This window comes from Tinamus guttatus, unplaced genomic scaffold (genome assembly GCF_059628265.1).
Source record: "Tinamus guttatus ecotype Peru unplaced genomic scaffold, ASM5962826v1 Tinamus_guttatus_pri_ptg000416l, whole genome shotgun sequence".
In the NCBI taxonomy this organism is placed as follows: Eukaryota; Metazoa; Chordata; class Aves; order Tinamiformes; family Tinamidae; genus Tinamus; species Tinamus guttatus.
Window position 1 is genome coordinate 182,470 of NW_028288950.1, and position 21,046 is coordinate 203,515.

Below are 21,046 nucleotides of genomic sequence, written 5' to 3' on the forward strand. Positions count from 1 at the left end.
GTGTGACTAAGAGCCAGCTGGCTAATTAAAGCGCAGCAGGAGGAGGAGCAGAGTATTTAAGGGTGCCAGAGAGAGAGAGGCCTCCACAAATTTCTTTTTGCATCTCAGCAAACCCAGTGGCTGTGTGACGTAAAGAAAAGCTTCCTTAACTCCTTTGTGCTTCTTAAGGGGTGAAACCAAACTGAGAAAATGGCACCACTAACTGAAAAGCCTAAATCACGGTAAGGACACCAATATCTTTTATCCATTTAATAAAAAGGTAGCCCTTCCAGAGCTGCTGATGGATTGAACTCCCAGGACTTTGTATGACATTGGCACATGCTGATGTGCAGTGGGTTGTTCTGCTGGGGCAGTGCAGGTTAATACTCAAATTGTTGCTTTTATCGGGATAGGTGTTACCCATTGATGCTTGAAAAGTGAGTAGGTTTCTACATAGACCTTATATGGGTTTGTATTGTAGCTAGGAAAATGGATAGGTGTTCATTTTCCTACCAAAATGACTGGATCTTTCTCCTGACTTATTTAGTGGGAAGGAGTGGTTGAAGGCAATTCCTAAACACTGAGTCTTGGCCTGCTGTTGTGAAAATGAAAGTGAGGAGAATGAACATGGAGTTCTCAGCAATGTGTAAATTCCATCACCTTAGAGTGGAAGAGTCAGAGGGAAGTGAAGATGAGGGTTGGGTTCTGGAATGTGCCATTTTGCTATTTCTGGAGACTCCTCGGACCGTTGTTTAAGCCAGCAGATTAGTTTTCCTGGCTCACTTGCAGTGCTGAGATAAGAAGCAATCACTGTGTTCTCATTTCCAGCGTGTAGGTGACTTCAGAGCGGCATGGTCCAACCAGCCGAGCCCAAGGTGGCGGAGCAGGGCTCCGGTACCAATTCCCTGGCAGCTACCGCTTTGCTGGGTGGCCTTGGGTGCGTGGCAGCAGCCACCCTTCTGGACTTGGCTGGCACCTTTCTGTGCCGCATGTGCAGGTGCATGAATCAGTTCCCTGGAAACTCCTCCAGCGCAGCAATGTCTCCATGTAGGCAAAGGCCAAGGCGAATGACTCGGTCTTACCTCCAGCCGTATCCCCATACTTGTAAAGGTGTCTGGGAAGAGATCCTGGTGTGCCTGAGCCCCACCTTTATGTGTTGGCTAGACGTAGCTTTTGCTGAAGCCCCCAGAAGTCATTGCATTTGTGTGTAACTGGGAGCAGCTCTCAGACTGCTCCTGCTTATTCTGGCAGCATCACATAACACCCCAAAAGGCTGACACGCGTATGCTGGGCCAGCCTGGCTGATTTCAGCTGCTGCGTAGAATAGAGGCCAGTGTTGTCCATCTCCGTGCAAAGTGGGAATGACAGCTACACACCTCCGAATGGCGCAGCTGCAGCCTAGTGAGTGTTTGCACAGAGCTTCAGAACAGGCAGTGCTAGCAGAGCTCACCACCAAGAATTAACGTGTGCTGGTGGTAAACACTTGGCAGGACCTGTGCAGTTCCTCTGCCTAGTGCAGCTAGGAGTCTTAGGCTTGTCTAGGCTCGCCTATGGTATCTGTAGCAATCAAGTATCTGCTTCAAGCATTGGAGGTGCATCAGAATCTGGATCTGTTTGTCTGGATCAGAACTCCCTGATATGATTCGATCTCTAATTAGAATTTCTACAAATTTCTGCTTAATGCAGTCCACTTGTTTGCTGCTTCACTGTTGAGAAGTGTGTGACAGTAGAGAAGATGGCTTTTGCAGGCTTTGCTGTACAAAGTCATGTCAGGAGAGGCTGCTGGATGTTGCTCAGTTGATCTAAATTATTGTATTTATAGAATCATTCACTGTAGTAAATGTCATATACTGTTTGTCTGTCCCTCAATCCTGTGGCCAGCCGAATGGGCTCATTGTCCCACGTAATTAGGGCTTCTGGAATTTAAATCCCTTTATGTGCAGCGATTGTTCTGCAGAAACAAAACCGGCCTCCAGCCAGGGCTGTGCACAGAGGTAAGGGCAGCACAGAGCGCACCCGTCACCCAGGCCTACAGGTCGGCTCAGAACAGCTTGACCCCGAGGAATGTGCTACGTACGTACGGAAACCTACATCCAGCTGAAACAGAAACCACCATCCCCTTGGCCAGGTGTGGTCATTGCAGATTCCTCAAATGATTTCCCTTTTGAAAAAAATAAATCTTGTGTCACTGAGTTAATTTCCCCTTATTACCCCAAGACAAAATGAAACTTCAGTGGTTGATGTGCTCCGTGCCCACATTGTCCTATGAGTCATGGCAGAACTAAGTGTCCTGAGCTGTCCCAGGTTGCTGGATGGCTGTTCTCTTATTTACCGCTTTCCCTCCATAGTTGGCAATGTGAGAGCTGTGCCTGGTTGGGTTCCCCGTGCAGGACGTGTGTCAGTATGTGCAGCGCTTCCGTCTGCGAGGTGTTAGCGCACGGATCGCAGTGACGCTGAGCAGGGGTCTCAGCGCCCAGTGCTCCCAAACACCACGCCTTGGATCTCCTGCTAAGTTGAATACAAGATTTTATTTAAAATATTCCAGAATTTATTTTTCTCTGGCATTTCAAAATGTTTATGTGGGTATACAGGTGTGGCACAAAGGCATTTGTTTCTTTGGTTGTCACAGATGATACATAGCCCTCTGCTAGTGTCACCATCGTCTTGATAACTATCAAATGCAAACAGAGGGTAGTCTTGAAGGAGCCTAAAGGAAGTCAAAGCCTGCTTGCAGTGTAGTGAACTCTATCGTCATGGGAAGACATGTTTTTGGTTGTAGTACTACTGATAAGAGCTGTTAGCTCAACCAAAGGGGTTCAGTCAGGCTCTTTGCGTGAGGTTTCTCTTGTGCCTCCTGTGCCAGACCCGTCTCCCCTGGAGCTCCTCTTGGAGCGCAGTGTCTGCAGCAGGGCAAGGGGCTCCAGCAGGAGCCCCCGTTTGCCTCCAGCCCCTGCAGCCAGTTGTTGTCACCTCACAGGCTTTTTCTGGCTGACGTGAGGTTATTCCAGTTTCCTTGCTAGGGAGGTTCCCGTAGACATCAAAATCACGCTCTGAACTAGCACTGATGGCAGAATTGTTTATAGTTGACAGGCCAGATTTAGAATGGCCGAAAAAGCTGATTCATCTCTTAAACCTACAAGTTTCCCTTCCTTTTCTGCGGTTGAGCATATCAGCTTGAGGCCTTGCTCTCTTTTTCTGTGACATTAAGCAGAGTTCAGACTTCAGACTTCCAGTCTTCAGTTTCTTCCACTGTTTTCCAGATTAAGATCTTGGATATAGTTGTTGTAATTCTTATCCTCATTTTAACAAGATGGGTGGCAATATGCAGGGCAGCTGCTTTGGAAATGCTTGTTACGGGCTTGAAAAATGAAGTCTTGGAGGTGCAATAGCTTTCTAAAAATACATGGGTGGGGATGTGCATCAGGAGGGAAGAGAGCTACTTAAACAGAAAAATAGCAGTGGTGTGAAACAAATTAGCACTAGCCAGTCATGAATTAAATTTAGGCCTTAGGTCAGAACCTGAATTCTAACTGTCAGAAGAATGAGCTCTGGAATAGCCTTCAGGAGGAGCAGCAGAGGCAGAAAGTGCTACCACTTTTACGCTGGGACGTGAGATGTTCTCCAGAGGGTTATATGACACAGTTGCCTGCAATAGCATTGGAGTCGACTCGATGACCCGGGAGTCCTTTTCTACCCTACGTTCCGAAGTGGTGACCTTGAACCGAGTAAAGTCAGGTTGTGGGTGAGTTTTGTTTACTCTGAAGCTGGTTACTGAGAGGTGACTTAATTCAAAAGCATCTCCGAGTTCTTAAAGCCCCATGTCCCATTTTAAATTTCCTGCTTCTGTTTTTCCAAGTAACATGTTCCTGCTAAATCATACAAAATTTAGTGCTGGGGCAGATGTCTCCAGATTAACATTGCAGATTAGGAAGGAAACAAATATGTTCCATACCTAAAAATAAATAAATAAATAAAGCTGTGATATTGCATATGAAATGTGCTATGTTTATTTCTTCTAACAGCTGTAAGCTCAATTATTTATAAGAACATTTAATGCTAGCTTGTGCTCTCTGCTGCCGTTTGTTTCATTTAGTGAGCTTTCCTTGCTCCCTCTCTGCTGTTTTAATGCTCGCTGAAGAGCGCGGGGAGGCCGCTGTGCTGTTCGGAATTAGTGCAACTGCTTATTCATAGTCTTTCTGTGAGATTTATTCTTAGGAGCGTAATATCTTCTGAAGGAGTGGCAGGATGTTCTTTAACCCTTAAAATTGCAGTGACAGGCAATGTATTTCTCTCAGTGCTTCAGGGTAAGGTATGCTAATGAAGGGTACTTAGAGAGAATGCTGGTTGCCTGCGTTAACCTGAAGCTGCATCCTCTATTCTGGTTATTTTTCTCCCTCTGCTTTATGTAATACAGGGTGAGAAGTGCAGGGGTGGTATTGTAGCCTCGATAACCGCTTCAGACAAGCGGCGCTCCTGATGCGGGAGGAACGCACCAGGACAGCTCATGTGCGACACCATTAAATTCAAACCAAGCACAGGCCAAAGCGTCGCTGTGGGGCAGGACGGAGCCGCACGCGGGATGTGGACCTGCCGTGGGGCCGGCAGCGGCCAGTCTGCCGGGGGCATTCGGTGCTGGCGGGGTATCTGGAAGCGTTGCTGGAAGAAGCTGCCTTACGCTTTATGCTGAGCTTTTGAACGTGGTGAGGCCACCATCGGGTATCAGCAAGGGTGCGAGCAGCCCTCTCCAGGGCAAATTCAGCTGGGTGTTGAGGCTGCGAGCGGCCCTGGCAGGAGCCAAGCTGGAGCAAATTAAAACTTGTCCAATTTTCTCCACCTTTGCTAAAGTAAAACAAACAAACAAAAAAATCTAATCTGTGGGTACTCTACTCCTGGCATCAAGTGCCAAGTTGGGGGGCTTGTCGGTGTGACATGTGGTGTCCTGGGAGCCGTGTTTGCAGGCACGCTCGTTCCTTGAGCAGAGCCCCATGCGGAGCGGGGGGGTGGCAGCAGCGCGGCCCTGGGCGCCTTCCCCGCCGTGGGGCTCCGTGTCAGCAGCGCGGCCGCGCGCACGGGCCTGCGCCGCGGGCTCGGCGGCTGCACGGCGCGAGTGATGGTGAGACCCGGCCCCGGGAGAAGTAGGGGTTATGATCGCTGATGCTTCTGGTGTTTGCGCAAGTCTCAAAGCTTGGCCTTTTTCTACAAGTTCAACTCCTAAATTATACTAATATCAATTTTCACTTCAAAACAATCATAAATTCCTTAAAGTATTTGCGTGTGGAGAGAAAAAAGGGGGAAATGTAAAAGCTCAAAATGGAGAAGATAAAGCAGGAGGGCAAATCTCAGGAATTTAGGGACTTGCCTCATGAATTTTGAATGTTTATGTTTAGTAACTTCCATATTAAAATCCTCTGTGAATCATCAGAGCTGTCACTAGTAACAAGAGAAGAAACCGAAGGAAATTACTTCTCCACACACACTTGGCCACCAAAAATAACTACCTCCTGTGACCCTTAACTAAGATACCAGTGACTTAAGAGCATATGTCCTTACTCGGAACTATTAATGAGCTGTTTGTTATTCCCTGCCATTGGGGGGGGAGGCGGTACTTGAATGTTTAGAGCCTGTGAGATAATCCAGAGACATGCTGAGCAGCAGTAGGCACCACTTATCTGCATTCCTCCTAAATAGGGTTCCAAATCCCCAGCGCTCTTTTCCACACCAAGTAGGGAAAGAGCTACAGTCCTAGAAGAAACATGCTGGGCTGAAAGGGAAGAAGGAACCATTAAACGTCCGTCCAGAGCTACAGAAGGACTGGCAGGGGCTTGGTGGACATGACATACAGTTGTTGGCATGTGCAGAATCGCAGCCTGTGCCTCATGCCCTTAGGAACTCGGTACCTTTCATTGTCTTTTGAACGTCTGCAACTTCAAAGCCTTTGGTTTTTTTGTCACATTTCGGGAAAGGCCTGAATTCAGCGCCTTTGGCGAGGAGACAGACTGTCCGCTAGTTGGAGCGGGGAACTGGAAGGAGCAGCTTGTTTCTTTTGTGCTGCCTGATCTGGCAGTGCCAGTTCGCTGTTTTCAGGATTGACAGAGGGATCTCATTGCTGGTTCCCTTTGAAAGGCTCCGTGCTGAAGTGCTGCTGCTTGCTGTCCTTGCACCGGTCTGCAGCCCTAGCTCGACTCTGCCTGCAGGAGACTTCTCTGGAGCTCCAGGAACAGCAAATGTTTCCACCTGCCCCTCTTTCCATAGTCTGCGGGCAGCCTGGGGACAGGCTGTCTGGCCAGCCTGGCAGGGACTGCTCTCTCAGAGGATGCACGAGCCCTGCACTCCTGGCACACTAATGTACAGCATGTATATTCCCAGCCATTATGTGTATATGTCCAGGTGTTACAGAGGGCAGCTCTTGGCTACGCTGTGGCCTTGGAGCCAGATGTGCCGAGGGACTTATGGTTGGGCTCGATGATCTCGATGGTCTTTTCCAACCATAATGATTCTGTGACTCCATGTGCTGCCTGGCTGGACCATGAATCTAGTCTCAAGAGCAGCCTCAGGCTACTCAATAAAATAGAAAATAGGCCTAATCCGACTTCAGCATGTGGTTTAGGTTAAACATATGTGAGACAGCTAGAATAACCATATAGCCTTAATGCAGGAAGGTGCTGAAGCGTGTTCTGAATGTCAAATGTGCATTGTAATTTCTTGAGTCTAAAAGGTGGTTATCTTTACCTGTATGCAATAAATGTGCATGTGGATCCTCAGCTGATCTAAATCAACTTTTAAATGGCGTCTCTGGAGTTCATATCCATATCCAGCAAGCACTATGATTTTAATACTTTGGATGGGGACCTTCATTAGCTGTGAGTTCAGCCAAGTGCTTAAATAGTGCTGATTAGGTTCACAGTTAATAAACACTGAATGCTTGTTATTTTAATTGAATTCTATAATTGCTAGTAAGTTTGGGGATATGTGGAAAAGTCATTTTCTAGATCTAATTCTAATGAGTTTGTCCGCCTCCTTCATTTACTTAGAGCAAACTTATTTCTTTAATTACCGCTTTAATCTCCACATCACTTCCTGTGAAAAGTAATTTGTTCTTTTAAAGCCAAATAATTGCGCATTTTTGTGGGTTCTTCCATTAAAGCTGCCCTTGCGTTTCAAGTAATGTCAAGACTCCTGAATCCAAATAGAAAACATTGAAATCCAAGATTTCTTGAAGTTTTGATGCCAGTATTTCTGCATGGAGATGAGTTGGTCTGGACGGCACAAAGCATGGGCCTAAGTTTAATTGCTCATTGACGGCTGCTGTGGAAGGGGGCCTGTGGGATTTAGCAACAGCAGGCTCTGTCTTTGCCCGGGTGTGTGAGCTGGCATTCCTGTTTCCCCTCTAGAAAAGATGGTAGGGTGGATTTTTTTGCCTTATGCTTTGTATCTTGTATACCAGAGGAAAGCGTGCAGCCTTTGAGGGATGCTGTAAGTGGAGCATTTTCTTTTCGGTGACTTGTATGGAATCTGCGGAGAGAAGGCCCAGTGTGAGTCAAAACTTCTGGGTGCCTTTGGTCTCCTCAGCTTTAGAATGACATTTGCAGAGGCTTTAATTCTAAAGCTGAGCTGGGACTTGCTTCAGTTTTGGTCCTTCTTGTAATTTTCTCCCTGTTCTACAAAGATACATATATTTTTCGAATGATTTTTAGCTCAGAATTTTTTCATATTCATAAGTTTTAGGCTGTATCTTGCTGAATCTTCACTTTCCCGTGGTTTATCTCTTATGTGGCTATTTCAGTTAATAAAACGCTTAAAAAATTGTGTTGTCAGCTGTCGCTAAAGTGGTGTAATTGAGAGCCAAGATACTGGCTAGTTTTAGCAGTGAACAGTCTGTTACTGTATTTGCTGGTTGAATTTTCTTTCCATTCCTCTTTGAGTATGAGTTGAGCCCGTTCATTATGTCCTGGCTGGTATGAAACGAATGTTAGCCAAGAATGGGGACAGTTCAAGAAGCAGAACAAATTTCATTCCCTGAAGGCAATTTCCACCTTTTACAATGTACCACTGCTGCCTTCAGTTCATGTAACAGGAAAGCAAATATGTCCATCTTGTTCAGTTTCTTATTTCTCTTAGCAACTTGAAAGGAGGGGAGAATTGTGTACTGCCTTCTGTTAGAAAGTCTGTTAGTAGAAACAGAGATGAGATGTTCTCCTGCAGGAAAGGGTGGTGGTTAAGGAGAATAGCAAAATGCTTGTTCAGCTAGCAACCTAGACCTATGCTAGATAAAAGAAATCTATCCTTAACTCAAGATGTCTTTAGCTGGCATCTCAGTAGAAGCTTTATACCAGAAAATGCTAACCCGATCTTTGTATTCTTTTTAATTTCAGAAGGGGCAAGCAGGACTGGAGGTGTTTGGGGCAGAAGCTAATATGACTTTTTATAGATGACTCACACATCTGTATTGTAGTGTCTTCCAAAGGAGAGGCAAACTGTGATCTGGACAGATCACCTTTAAATCTGGCTGTGGTTGAGGAGCTAGGTTGAGCAACTCCTGTGCTTCGAGTTAGTGTCATTGAGCTATATATGTATATTTATTTATTTATATGTATTTTAATGGTGCATGTTTCAAAGATTAGAGACTAGCCAAATTTGCAGTTGGCTAAATACAGACTCTTATTTTTTAGTTGGTATCTTGTGATTTAATCTTGAGGACTAATCTGAAAATGTTTTTAATAGTATCTATTTTTGGGTAGAAATCCTGCTTAATTTTTGATTACTAACAAAAAACGTAACTAAATTCTTTTGAGTTGAGAAAATAAATTTTTGAAGACACTGTGTCTCCTATGTTGACTTCCGTGATGAGTGTTCAGCTGCACTGCAGTCTGGGCAGACATGAAACATAATGTAATCATTCTCTCTTTTATTTTAAACAGAGACAAAGAAAATCCAGAAGTGAAAAAGGCAAGTCCCTCAGCCACAATGAGCTCTGGTAAGTCTGTTATTTTCTACTTGTCTTCACTGACTTGTGTTTTTACTACTAGAATAATTCCTGTCTGCTTGTAATGCAATTGTTCTTTCTTTTTTTTCTTTTTTTTTTTTTTAATTAAAAAAAAAAAAAGACTCTTCTTCCAAGCTCTCTGAAAGTGCTCCCTGCTCAGGGAATCTGACCATCGATGGAACAGTGAAACAGTTTCTTAGTTAAAAAACAAAAATCCTGGCTTGATTTTTGCTGTTTTAAATTTGTTTCATAAAGCTCAAAAATTACTAGAATGGTCAGATCTTGACCAGGAGTTGGTCACTTCAACTTCTTTCATTTTGGAATACCAAAAATCAAAATTGTGTTAATTACTTGAAGGAATGATTGTGAAAAAATGATTGTTTTAGTAGGGGCAAATGCCAAGTTTAACATCTGGATTGGAAAAAAAAAAAAGCAGCTGTTCAAAGGCAAATGTGGGAACAGCAAACAGGGCTAGGTAAGATGGGGAGAACCTCAGGGTTCGTCTGTCTAACACTCAGAATCAAATTGCACAATTTTCATATTGTTGCAAAAAAAAAAATGTAGACATCATATTGAAGTGTCATATGTTGGACATTTGGAATAATCTCTGCTGATTTTATCATTCTGTCAAGTCTTATTTGGAGTATTATGTCCAATTCTTGACATTAGAAAAATTTAGACCAACTGGATTGAGTCCAGAGGCAAAAAATGAGGAAATAATCAGAGATCTGAAAAATGTGGCTGAGGAATATGACTTAAACATCTCTGAAGTTCCAGGTTTGAAGCACTAGAATAGGTTGGTTTGGGATGTTGCTGGAAGTTCATATGAACTGGCTAGATAAATGCTTGTCAGCAATGACACAGGTATGGCCATGGGTTAAGTGATGGCCATGGGTTAAGTGATGGATTAGATGACCTTGGAGGTCCTTTCCAGCACTCTCTTCTGTTTCACAAAATCCGCCAGAGGAAGGTTTATTTGTGTCAGCTGAGAACCTTGCAGATTTGAAAACCTCTCTCTCCAACAGAGATCTTTGAAATCTTTTTATAGACCCTAAATCTAGCAAATACTGATTTCACATTAAGCTGGATTTCATGTTAGACTTCCTTCAAATGACAAATTTGAAGACATGGAGACTCGGAAAACAATCCCGGCAGCTTTGAGAACCCAACCTTGACGTGTCAGTGACAGCTAAAGCTAGGTATTCTCTTTGTTTCCCTTAAGCCCCAAGGTCAGCAGGTATCAGAACATTACAGGGCAGTCCGGCGTGCCGTAACCTAGCACGCTTCTGGAAAGTCCCTTGTCTGGGACTTGTGCATGGACATCTGGCAGATTCAGCAGTGAAGAGCAATTACTCTCTCTCTACTACAGTACAGAGGCCTCCTACATGCGTGTACAGGGACAGTCTCTGTTTCAATGAGGCTGCAATCCAGATGGGCAAAGGAGAAGGAGGAATGGGTCTCATGCAAGGAGGAAGGTTTGTGTCTCCAAGCAACATCACTTAAGACAGGAATATCAGTTCCTGAATCATACAGTGCTGATCTATGGCATCCCCTCATAGTTAGAGCTTGCATTCAGTTGCAGGTGTTCTAACACTGAGCTAATCTGCTCTTGTGTTTTGTCTTTCAGAACACGAAGAAACTGATGCTGCAAAAACAGTTGTCAACGGGCTGATATCGAGCAGCAATGGACAAGAAAAAGGTGGGTTAAGAGCTTCAGAGATATCTCTGCAGCTCCCCCTGCATGTCGGCTGAGTGATGTGGCTTGTTCTCCTGGTGTTCACTGCAGAAGGAGCTTCCAAATTTAGTTTCCTGGGTACTGATACAGGAAAAGTGTTGTGCTGCACCATGCCAGCAGCAGCATCGAGCTGAACTAATATTCTTTGTCCTTTAAGCAACAAGATGTGACAGGCTAGATTTGCCTGGTAATAAATTTTTGAGTGCTGTTTTGAAGAAGGTTGTGTGTCCCCCTGTCCTTGCAGGGATTGGGAGCACCCATGTCTCAGGAGCTCAGTGCATCCACACAGCATGGTTTGGGTGCCTCTGTGTGAATCCTGTTAACCTCAATGCAGGGTGAAGGTTTTGGCCAAGGATTAAAGTGTAGGAAGCAACTATCTAAGAAATAAAAGAAATCTGTCATTAGCAGCAGCAGTTTAGAACCCAAACTCATCTTTGAGAACGGTCTTTATGTTAAAGTAAATGAGTCAGGACTGTGTTTTATAGCATCCAACAATGCACAGTGATCATTATATGTATTTTGGCAGGGTGAAAGTGCGAGCTTGCATGGGTGTTTTTTGGCTGTGTTCCTTTCCTTTTTCTTTTCCTTTTTTTTTTTAATATAGATACAGTGTTATTTTCACTGTGTCGTAGGTGGTTGAATTCAGTCAGTTAGAGCAGAACATGAGTAGGGTGGTTGTTTAAACTGCAGGCTGTTTGGATTTGGGTTCAGCTGTATTCAGAGTCCCCAGTGATCTGGAAGCGGCATGGAGCATAGGCTGTGATTTGTTTCCTGTTTAATAAAAATTGGTTAAAACCAATTTCCTCAAATTAAAAATTAAGTTTTATCTGAGATTTGAGAAATCTTTCAAGCTCTTCCCCTATCCTGTTGAGAGCCTTTTTTCCCAGGTAGATGAAATCTGTGCGTTCCACTTTCGGACCAGGAGGAGCTGCCACCAGAGGGAGGTGCGCGCAGCACCCGGCGGCAGCGCTCGCTCCAGCTGGCAGGGGCAGCCAGACGGTCTCGCTTGGCTCCTCTTTGAGGGCCAGGCAGATGCTCCGAGTTATTCTCTGGAAGAGCCGCTATCCTGAAGGCAGGAGATTAGTTGCTTGTACATAGTGCTCGGCACTGGGGGTGTGGAGAGTATTTCCTCTTAACCCCTATTTTGCAGGCCAGAAGGAGATGGGAGGGACTTCAAGGAAGCAGCTAGTGTTTTCCAGTTAATATGCACAGAAAACAAATGAGTTTGAAAGAAGAAAACTCTGCTTCTGTGGAAATCAACAGCCAAACTCAAGTTATTTTTATGGAGCCACATTTTACAAGGTGTTTATCTTGACAAATCCAGTTGAGCTTCAAGTACAAGTGATTTTGCCGTTCTTTCTCTATTTTGTCTTTTTATAAATAGACTTCCACATTAGCTGCAATGTGGAGTTAGAGAGGAAGTATAAGGAGTTTTGGGAGTTTCTGTAATAATTGCTAGGGTTTTGCACAGTGCTATATATACAGTTTTTTCCTAAAAACAATGTCTCTGATAGAAATGTATTCAATATAATTAGTATACTAGCTGGTAGATTCTAATAGTGATCTCTTAGATTTACTGTTTAAATGAGTGGATTTTTATGAACTGGGTATTTTGATAATTTCCCTGTGGCAGGGACCCGTTTTCCTTACTATCTCATGTGTGTCTGCTTTCTATTGCTGATCTTGTAAAATAAGTACTGTAGAATCCAGAAATCATATGATGTGGCTGGTATAATGTTCCTCTCGGAACCTTCCACACCTTGTTTTTTCATTTTACCTTGCTTTAATTGAGTAATTTTAGTGTTGACTTAACGTTTTTGCATGTAGTATATCTCAGCTAAATGATCACACTAAACTTTATCAGTAGCTTCTAAAAACTAACTCTTGCAGATTCATTTCCCTGTTGCGCAGCAGTCAGGCAACTTGGTAAGCAGTTCTGTATGCTGCGTAAAACAGGCATGTCCTGAATTAGGGTGAACAAGAGGATATTTTTAACGATTGCATCACTGCTCTTTGGACTGCTTTTGTTTCTGAAATTTCCTGCTATTGTGTTTCCAAGTACATTAGAAACCTTTGTGGCATGCTTCCCAACTCTGTTCTTCCTTTTTGGATGTGCCATTTACACTTTTGTGTTTGCAGCTGTTGACGTCCCTTTATGTACACGCTCTATTTCTGCCGTTAAAATAATCCCTGTGAAGAAAGTGAAAAGTTCTCCTCACCTAGTGCTGCCTACAGGTATCTTCTTCTCTCTCCCCATGTGCATTAGTTGGCCATTATTTGCGCTCTCTCTTTCTCTCTCTTCCTCTGTCTTTCTTTCTCTATGCTTCACCCACTTGCTTCAGCTAGTTTTTAGCTTCATCCTCCGGAGCTGTAGATTGACTCAGTAGATAATGAAATTAGCTCATGATGATGCAATGCTGCTCTCAATTGTGCTGCTGCTCTGCAGGCACAGTTGAGCCTACCCGAATCTGGGATCATTGTAAGCTCTTCCAGTAATGCTTGGGAATGGATAATACTGTTATCACAGCCTCGTTTTGAACCAAACTCCCGATGAATCAAAGAATATTTCTTGAATGTCTTTGATCTTTATCAAAGTAAAGAGACATGGGAGAATTTATGCTACCGGTTCAAGCATAGTTCAACATCTGTGGAATGGTTTTCTTTTTCTTTGTCTGTACATACACTGACTTCACAGAAATTTTGTATGGATAAGCAAGGGTGATAGGCTCGCTGTCACCCATTCCCCAAAAACATGTTTTCCAGGTAAAAGTGCAAGATTATTTTTGTACTTTGCTGAATTTGGGCAGTCCAGCTAGTTTAGCAGATGCTTGTTTAGCAGATGCTTGTCTTTTCTGGTGTTCCGCATGTGTGTGCCATTGCACTAGTATGGTGCTAATATCGTGTTTGTTACCATCTACTGAATTTCTATACCGAGAGATTCAGATTTTTGTTTCCTTCATTTCGTCTTAATTGGGAGGAAATACAAAATGATAGGTGTTTGTCTTTCTGTCCTGAAATGAAATGATATTTCATTTTCACACCTTTTCAAAGCATTCTAATTTTGTTGAGTTCAGGACATTTATTTTATGATTCTTACTGTTTTGGCTTTTGTCATTACGTTTGTAATACATTGTACAAAGATAAAAATAACAAGTAAAAATGAAATGCCTGAATCTTATCAAAATTAAATGCTTTGGTAGTTTGCTGTGAGAATTTCCATGAAGTTGATTGGTTTCTTCATAGTGTTTCCATTTTGTCAAATAATCATCCTGCAGTGGAAGACATTAGTGGAAAAAAAATCAGGCAGATTTCTGTGAGAATGCAGTTAGAAATCAAGACAGCATTGCCTTCGAGAATTGTTTTTATATCCAGAATTTTGAAAACAAAGCTTAGAGGTGGTTGGATTTGAGGGGAGAAATTCACTCTCATTTCTGAATTTTTATGATATATTTAAGAAAACAGTTAATAAATGTACTTTTGTTCACTCTGCACTAGACCTTGTAAAAGGGCTGTTTTACAGAATCTGAAGGTTTGGACCATGGGTGAATTTTCCGAGGTAGATTCCCAGGCTAACCACCTGACTACTGATTTTAGCCTTTTCTGGTCATCTGTGAAAGATTAATGATCAGCAGAACCGCTGGTGCTGGTGGCAGAGATGGAGCTGACGCCCCATCAAAGCCAACGTTTGCGTGATACTCGCAGAAGAGCCCGAGCGGGGAGCGTCTGTGGCGAGTGGGCGCGTCGGCCATGTGAGGGGAGGCCGCCACAGGGAGTGTCAGAGTGCAGCACAAGATGGGCGCTCTGTGTGACACCTGCCTTTCAACCAGGAAAACATGGCATTTAAAGCGCCGCCGGCCTTGTCTGTCATCTCTAGGCCTTATTTGCTCAGACTGCGCTGTTGCAGTGTGCTCAGGATATGTTTATTTTTGCCAAAATGATCAAGAAAAACCTTTTCACTTGCTCAGCAACTTAAAGAGCAATGAACAAAATGTTGACCAGAAAGGAGAGGAGTAGGAAAGGAACTAAATTAAACATTTGGTGAGGAGGGGTTTAGAAGCAGGTACTTTTCTGAGATGTTTTTTGCTTTTGCTGCTTTGCTTGCCCTAGGTCAGGAATAGGCTGTGTAATAGAGAGGGACCAGCTCCACCCCCAGCCTCTGGAGCCCTGGTTCAGGAAGATGCTGATATGTCCGTTTTGAGCTTTAATAAGGCGTGGGGACTATGAGCTGCTTTAACCTCTCCGACGCAGAGGACTATGTTTAGGATTTTTCTCAACAAATACTGCTGATGTAGAGATTTAGACTCTTGCAATCCTCAGAGACAAATGAGCAGTTTGGAGGCCTTTCTCCTGCAATATGATGGCAGAATTTACCTTGTTATGTGCTCTAGATGTTTTTATTTTCTCTCCAATGCCTGTGAAGACAATCTGGGTTAGGAGCTCAGAGGAACAGCTACCCCAGTATAATCCTCATCTCGGAGAGATGCAGCTTTCCCCAAAATGGAGTTCTAGAGCTTAAACCTTGATCCTCTGGTCTAAACAGGGGTTGGTGGAGTCCTGATGCTGTGTGCTGTCCTGTGTGGGTATGAATGATAGCTAGAACTGAAGTCTTGAGCAAGAGCATTTTCTGTTCATGCTTGGATCATGTGAAGATTGCTCAGAAGTCAACATCCAGCCATATGGGTGACCTTAAGGCATGAGCAGTTGTGTGGTGGGAATGCAAATTTGGCATATTTAAAATCTGAAAACAGGGTTAAGTACTACTCGGTTGTCTATATGCATATAGCTTTTTCCTTCATAATTAAGGGCCACCTCAGTGCTGCAGGTTAGCTAGAGGCTGAACTAGGGGATTTGAAAGTCTCCTTTGGTTTCCTACTTATTCCATCTTTCCTCCAGTGGAATCTGCTACCTGAAACTATCCTTTTTGAGAAAGCCCCAAAGCACTGGAAGCTCATGTAAAAACTTAGACATTGTAATTCCAGTGTAGAGGACTTCCAGTGTGAATCAGATGTTTGCATTCATTGAGTCCCTCCCCATATGGCTCTTATCCATCTGATACTGGGGATATTTCCTTATTTTGGAGCTGCCTTTTGGAGCTGTTGTTGCAGTCTTCGGGCACTGTGCTGGTGTGGGTTTAATTGAGTGTTTCTTACTGAAATCAGCTGGGAGATACTGTTCTTCACGAACACGGGTTGTTGTCTAGGCAGTGAGTAGCAGCCTTTGCCCTCTCCCTCCATTCAAAAGACATAGCTTTCATTAAAATACTAGTTTCTGGAGAAAAGCTACGTTTTTTTTCACTGCAGAGATAACGTGATCCTTATCTTGCAAGGATAAAGAGAACCTTGTTTTGCCGTTTATGCAACGTAGCATTTGCACAGAACCTTTTCAGGCTCCTTGTGGATTGGTAAGGCTGGCAGCTGATTTTAGGTAGGTCAGAGTAAAAACACTGATGGTCATTGCAGGGTCAGAAGTAGATAGTGCACAAGAAAGGGAAGGGATGTGTTTTCCAGGGGAAGTAGCTTGGATAAGTGAGAGACTCTTTAGGCTTACTGTTCCAGTAGATATCGCAGAGGAAACAACTCACTGGAAAGTTCTTTAGTAAGAGGAGCGAGACAGCCTTGAGTTTTGTTATTGCTTAGTGGGATGGCATGGGAAAAAGCCAGAAGCATAAGCCCACAAAGAAGCTGTGCTGAAGACCTCAGCAAGGAAGCTGTCATGATCTGGTGTTTGGCTCACAAGGTGATCTGAACAGGTACATATTAAATTTCTTTCAATTTTGGTGAGCGAGTTTCTGTGTTAGAGTATTAAAGGCAGCCATGAAAGGAGGGAGATGGTGAGAAAGTGACTTGCAGTGCCTTTGATTGTATTCAGCATAGTTATGAGATTTTGTCCTTCAGTAGTCATAAGACACTTTTTCTCTTTCAGTCCTGCACAAAAGGCATTTCTAAGGCCTCAGCACACAAACTGTGTTGCTTTGTACCACTGGGACATCCCTTTAGCAGAGCCACAGGGATAAAGGTAGAAAACTTTACTAGCACAATATCTCCATGGAAAGCAGACCTAATAAAGCAAATGGACCTGTGAAATCTGGTTCAAGCACTCATCTTTTTTCTTGCTTTCTTAGCTCTGTTACACTGACTCAGATCTTATTTCTACATTCATCAGTTACCTGAATACGAAACTGCTTTGATTTCTCAATGCTTTAAATCCAGAGCTAATCTTCATCCACATAAACATTACTAGATTGATTCACCCAGAGGCAGCCATGCTGCAGTTACTCCATAGAGCTCTGATGGCTCCTAATGTTGTATCATCGGTTTCAATGTGTTGCCTTTGTGCATGTGCATTTCCTCTAGACACAGATCCCAGCAAAGTCTGTAGTGGAAAAGGAGCTGTGACCCTCCGGGCATCTCCAGCCTCCGAAGAAAATCAGAATCTCTCTTCGCCGCCATGTCCTCAGGATGTTGAGCAACATGAAAGTAGGTGTTGTGGGTAAAAGGTTAACTGGATGTATAACTTGCAGTAATGTCATATGAGGTTAATCCAGGACCTGCGGATGATCTTTTAGTGACTAAAATTCAAAGCACTAAGTCCCATAGTAGAGTTATAAGCCTCTTGGAAGGACAAAACCAGTGGAGGGAGACAGAGTCCTCTGCTACTCTGGGTTACTGCTGGGGAAGGTTTGTTTACAGCTCCCTGTTGCTGTAAGGGGCACCTAAAACTATGAAGTCGTTGTTGCTGTTTGTTTTCTTTTTCCTAGCAGACCCATTTTTCCTCCTTTTATGCCAGGCGCGAGGCAGAGCCGGAAGCGGCCGGGCGGCGATTCACTTGCGGTTGTCAGGGGAGCCGGGATGGTGTCCCAGACAGACAGTGTCGCCACAGAGCTCCCCAGTCTTTCAAAAGCAGATGTGTAATTACTTAATTGTAGGAGACAGGCAAAGCATAGCAAACCTGGCTAGTGCCGTGGGTCTGGCAGGGAGGATGAACTCCCAAAGGCAAGATGCCGATAACAGGGGAGGGGGTGAACCTTGTCACTGAAAGCAAAGCCTACATAGTTTCAGGGTTTATTGTTATAGGGAGAGTGCGTCCATTAATTCTAGCCCCAATGTGCTGCTTTCTGCCTCCCTCTTTTCCTCCCCTTCTGCCCCACCTGTGACCTTCTCTCTTTTCATGCTTGCCATTCTCTGTTTCTTCATTCCTGCCTCCCATTGCCTCCCTGCTCTCGGTTGATGGCTTCATAAATTTCCAGCAGCCTGAATGGCAATGAGCCCATTACTATGGAAATGAGTCCATTAATACTTCCTTTGCTTACTCTCTCAATCACTTGATGAAATGCACTTTGGAGCTGGAAGAGTTCTGTGCGTGCAACCTGAACAGCAAAATGACTAACATGGGGAGGAGCTTAGTAGGCAGGAGGTAAATAGCCCATGAGACCAACTAGTCTGAATGCATGCAGCTGCAAGGACTGGGGTGTAAGATGACATCATATTTTATACTCCCTCCCTCTTACATGCAGACTTGGTCTGCAAAACCTGATCTATTTGTTGGCAGGTTAATCATACAGAGCAGTGTTGATAAGAACAGGTATGTCTTTATGTTGTGGCTGAATATGGGGCCCTCCATTTCCAGTAACACGCGGCGCTTGGACTTCAAGTTGCAGCTTTAGAAAGTAGCTAGCTGGGCTGCCTTTTTGCCTCAGAAATAAGAATGTCAATGAACAATTGTTTCTTCATTGCTGTGAATGAATTGCCTTGTGTTTACAAAGGTCAGAAACAGGGAGGGCATCATGTTTAGGGCTGGTCTCTATGGTAATTAGGCAGCCCTGGCAGAAAGAATTTTGTGTTTGAAGTGAAGTAGCTTGATTCTTAACTTCCATTGGTACATGATTTCTGTAAATGTAACTGTTTATTTTTTCCCCTTTCTTTTCCTTTATGCCTACCCTTCACCCTGCTTCTTCCATCCCTGCTTTCTGTGAAATGCTTAGGTCTGGAGCCAGAAAATCCAGAAACAGGTACAAACATTGCCTATTTATTGTTGCTTCTGTTGCTTTCTTGGAAGTGCTACTTGTTGCCTGGCAAAAAAAAAAAAAAAAAAAAAAAAAAAACTTCCTTTCACTTCTTCAGTAGCTGGAGGGAATCCTCTGTGATTTGAGGTTTTTCTTCTCTGTAGATGATTGGAGATCGTCATCGTCTAACACTGATGCCAATGGGGATGCCCAAACATCTTCTCTGGCTGCCAAGGGTTATAGGAGTGTGCGTCCAAACCTTTCTACAGACAACAAACCACAGGTAAGCCCTTCTTTTGTGACTTTGAGGGTGATCTTCTGGGTTCAAGCATTGGATTCATGGTCAGGAGTCAGTCCTGGGTCGAACTCCAAACTTTGCTGCAGACTTGGGTAAGTTACTGTGCCTCAGTTTTTCCTACCTGATGTCAGCAGAGTGCTGTGGTGATAGTGTGTTCAGGCACGCTACATCTTGGTGGATGAAGAAGGAAGACAAAGCCGTTTGTTTGCAAGGAAACGGTAAAGTAGCCGTCTATTTCTTTTTCTTTTGTGTGTGGACAGTTTCCTTGCGGTTGCTGCAGGAAAGCTCTGAAAGCAGAGTTACACACACCGCATTAAAAACAATATATTGGGGAAATGGCTTTCTGTTTTAACACTAGAACTGATACAGGGCTTTTAAGGTCATCAAGGGAAATGTTACTTGTACCCTAAGGTAAATTGTTAAAGACAACCTGTTGATAGAATTGTAGCTTTGTGCTTTTTCTTTTGGGTGGTTGATCTGCAAGCAAGCAGTCCGAAAGCTGGTAGGGAAACTCTTCTTCAGAAACTGCTTTCCTGTGTGAAAAGGAGCCCCTTTAAAGCTTTGTCCCTAGTCAGGGACACTGATTCTATCCTCAGGAATCCCTGGCAATACCAGACAGCAGTCACCATGCCTGAAACTGTAAGTGGAGGTGGAAGAGAGCACAACTTGGATGAAGGCATGGGAAAGGAGCAAAGGTCTTTCCTAAAGGACAGATCTGTTTACTGCCTGAGGAGAACAGCTGTCCTATAGTCACTTTTTGGTCATGTTAATGAACAGAGGGAATACTGTTGTACATGACTTTTTTACAGGATTCTCAAGGATAATTGTTCAAAGTAAGCTGAAATGGAACAAATGGAAAACAGCAATCATAGTTAGTGAATTAGTATTTCCCAAGGTTGGTATGTAGTGGTGAAGTGAGGCTTAGTCTAACTCAGGAAACAATGGCACTCTGGACTCTCCAGGCAAAGTCCTTTGGTTAAGGATTAAGGAACAGAAAGGGATGAGCCTGTTCAAAACCGGAGAACCTCCAGAGGAAACACTTACCAACCTCTATTCCTTACACATCTGGGAAGGGCAGAAGGAAGGAAGGTGTCTTGAGGAAGGCAGGGGAAAGGATGGCAGCTGTGATTGTATAAAGCCATCCTAGATCTGTATCTGCGTCACACAAATAGCTGCTGGCCCAAAACTGTCATGCATGGATGAATTTTAAAGGTGGTATTCATTCAGATTTGAATGTTGTAAACTGTTAAGGCATCCTTATTCTTTGCTTTGAGTCATTTTAGCAGTGGTTTAGTTGGCTCTTGTCTATAAAGATGTGGCAGGGGTGTGTGTATAAAACCCAATTCCATAGTATTCAAAGGGTTAAGTTGCAAGAATGCAGGGAGCTACTCTTCACTGCGCTGGTGTTTTATTTCTGCTCCTTCTAGCAGTTTATTTGTTTTAGCTGTTGGCAGCAAAGCAGTAAATAAAATGAAACCTCTCTATTGCTAAGTTATTTACTTTGCTTCAGAACAATTTGGCTTTTGGTAAAAATTCACTATGATAGGAATCAGAGTGGCAATCAGCAAGCAGTTTTAGAGTGGCAACCTTCAGAAACACTGAAAACAGTAAAGCATTTATTTTTCTTTACTGAAAGTAGGATTTCAGTATCAGCAATCTTGACTCAGGAGGCAAATTCTTATGAATTCATTTCCTTAAGGAACTTTAATTGTTCTGGTTTTGCTTAAAGCTTTTTTAGAACTGAACAATCCTAAAGAGAATTTGAGCGTCAGCTTTTGCTGGAAACAAATGCTGACTTTTTATTTAGCTAAACATGACAAATTATAATATTCATGTGACATCTGCTTTTGTTAGCAGGGACACAGCTTCATAACTTCCATTTTTCGAAAGAATGGCAGAGAGAGTCTAAAGCTGTGGATCTGGTTTTGCAATTCAAATGGCCCCAGTGCTGCGAAGTATTTGGTTACACGGTCATCATGAGTGTGGGTTTAGTTAACTAGGATGTTGAATCTTTATTCAGGCTGTCCTGGAGAAATGGTGAATGAAGCC

At 43.6% G+C, this 21,046-nt stretch overlaps 1 protein-coding gene across 1 annotated transcript in view; it reads left to right on the forward strand.

Moving 5' to 3' along the window:
• SORBS1 (sorbin and SH3 domain containing 1) overlaps nucleotides 1-21,046 on the forward strand; it is a 116,421-nt gene that overhangs the window by 44,736 nt on the left and 50,639 nt on the right. The window contains exons 3-7 of the mRNA XM_088531405.1: nucleotides 8,898-8,953; nucleotides 10,590-10,661; nucleotides 17,051-17,173; nucleotides 18,679-18,705; nucleotides 18,864-18,982. Coding sequence (XP_088387531.1) covers nucleotides 8,944-8,953; nucleotides 10,590-10,661; nucleotides 17,051-17,173; nucleotides 18,679-18,705; nucleotides 18,864-18,982 — 351 coding nt within the window. The 5' untranslated portion in view covers nucleotides 8,898-8,943. The remainder of the gene's footprint in view (nucleotides 1-8,897; nucleotides 8,954-10,589; nucleotides 10,662-17,050; nucleotides 17,174-18,678; nucleotides 18,706-18,863; nucleotides 18,983-21,046) is intronic.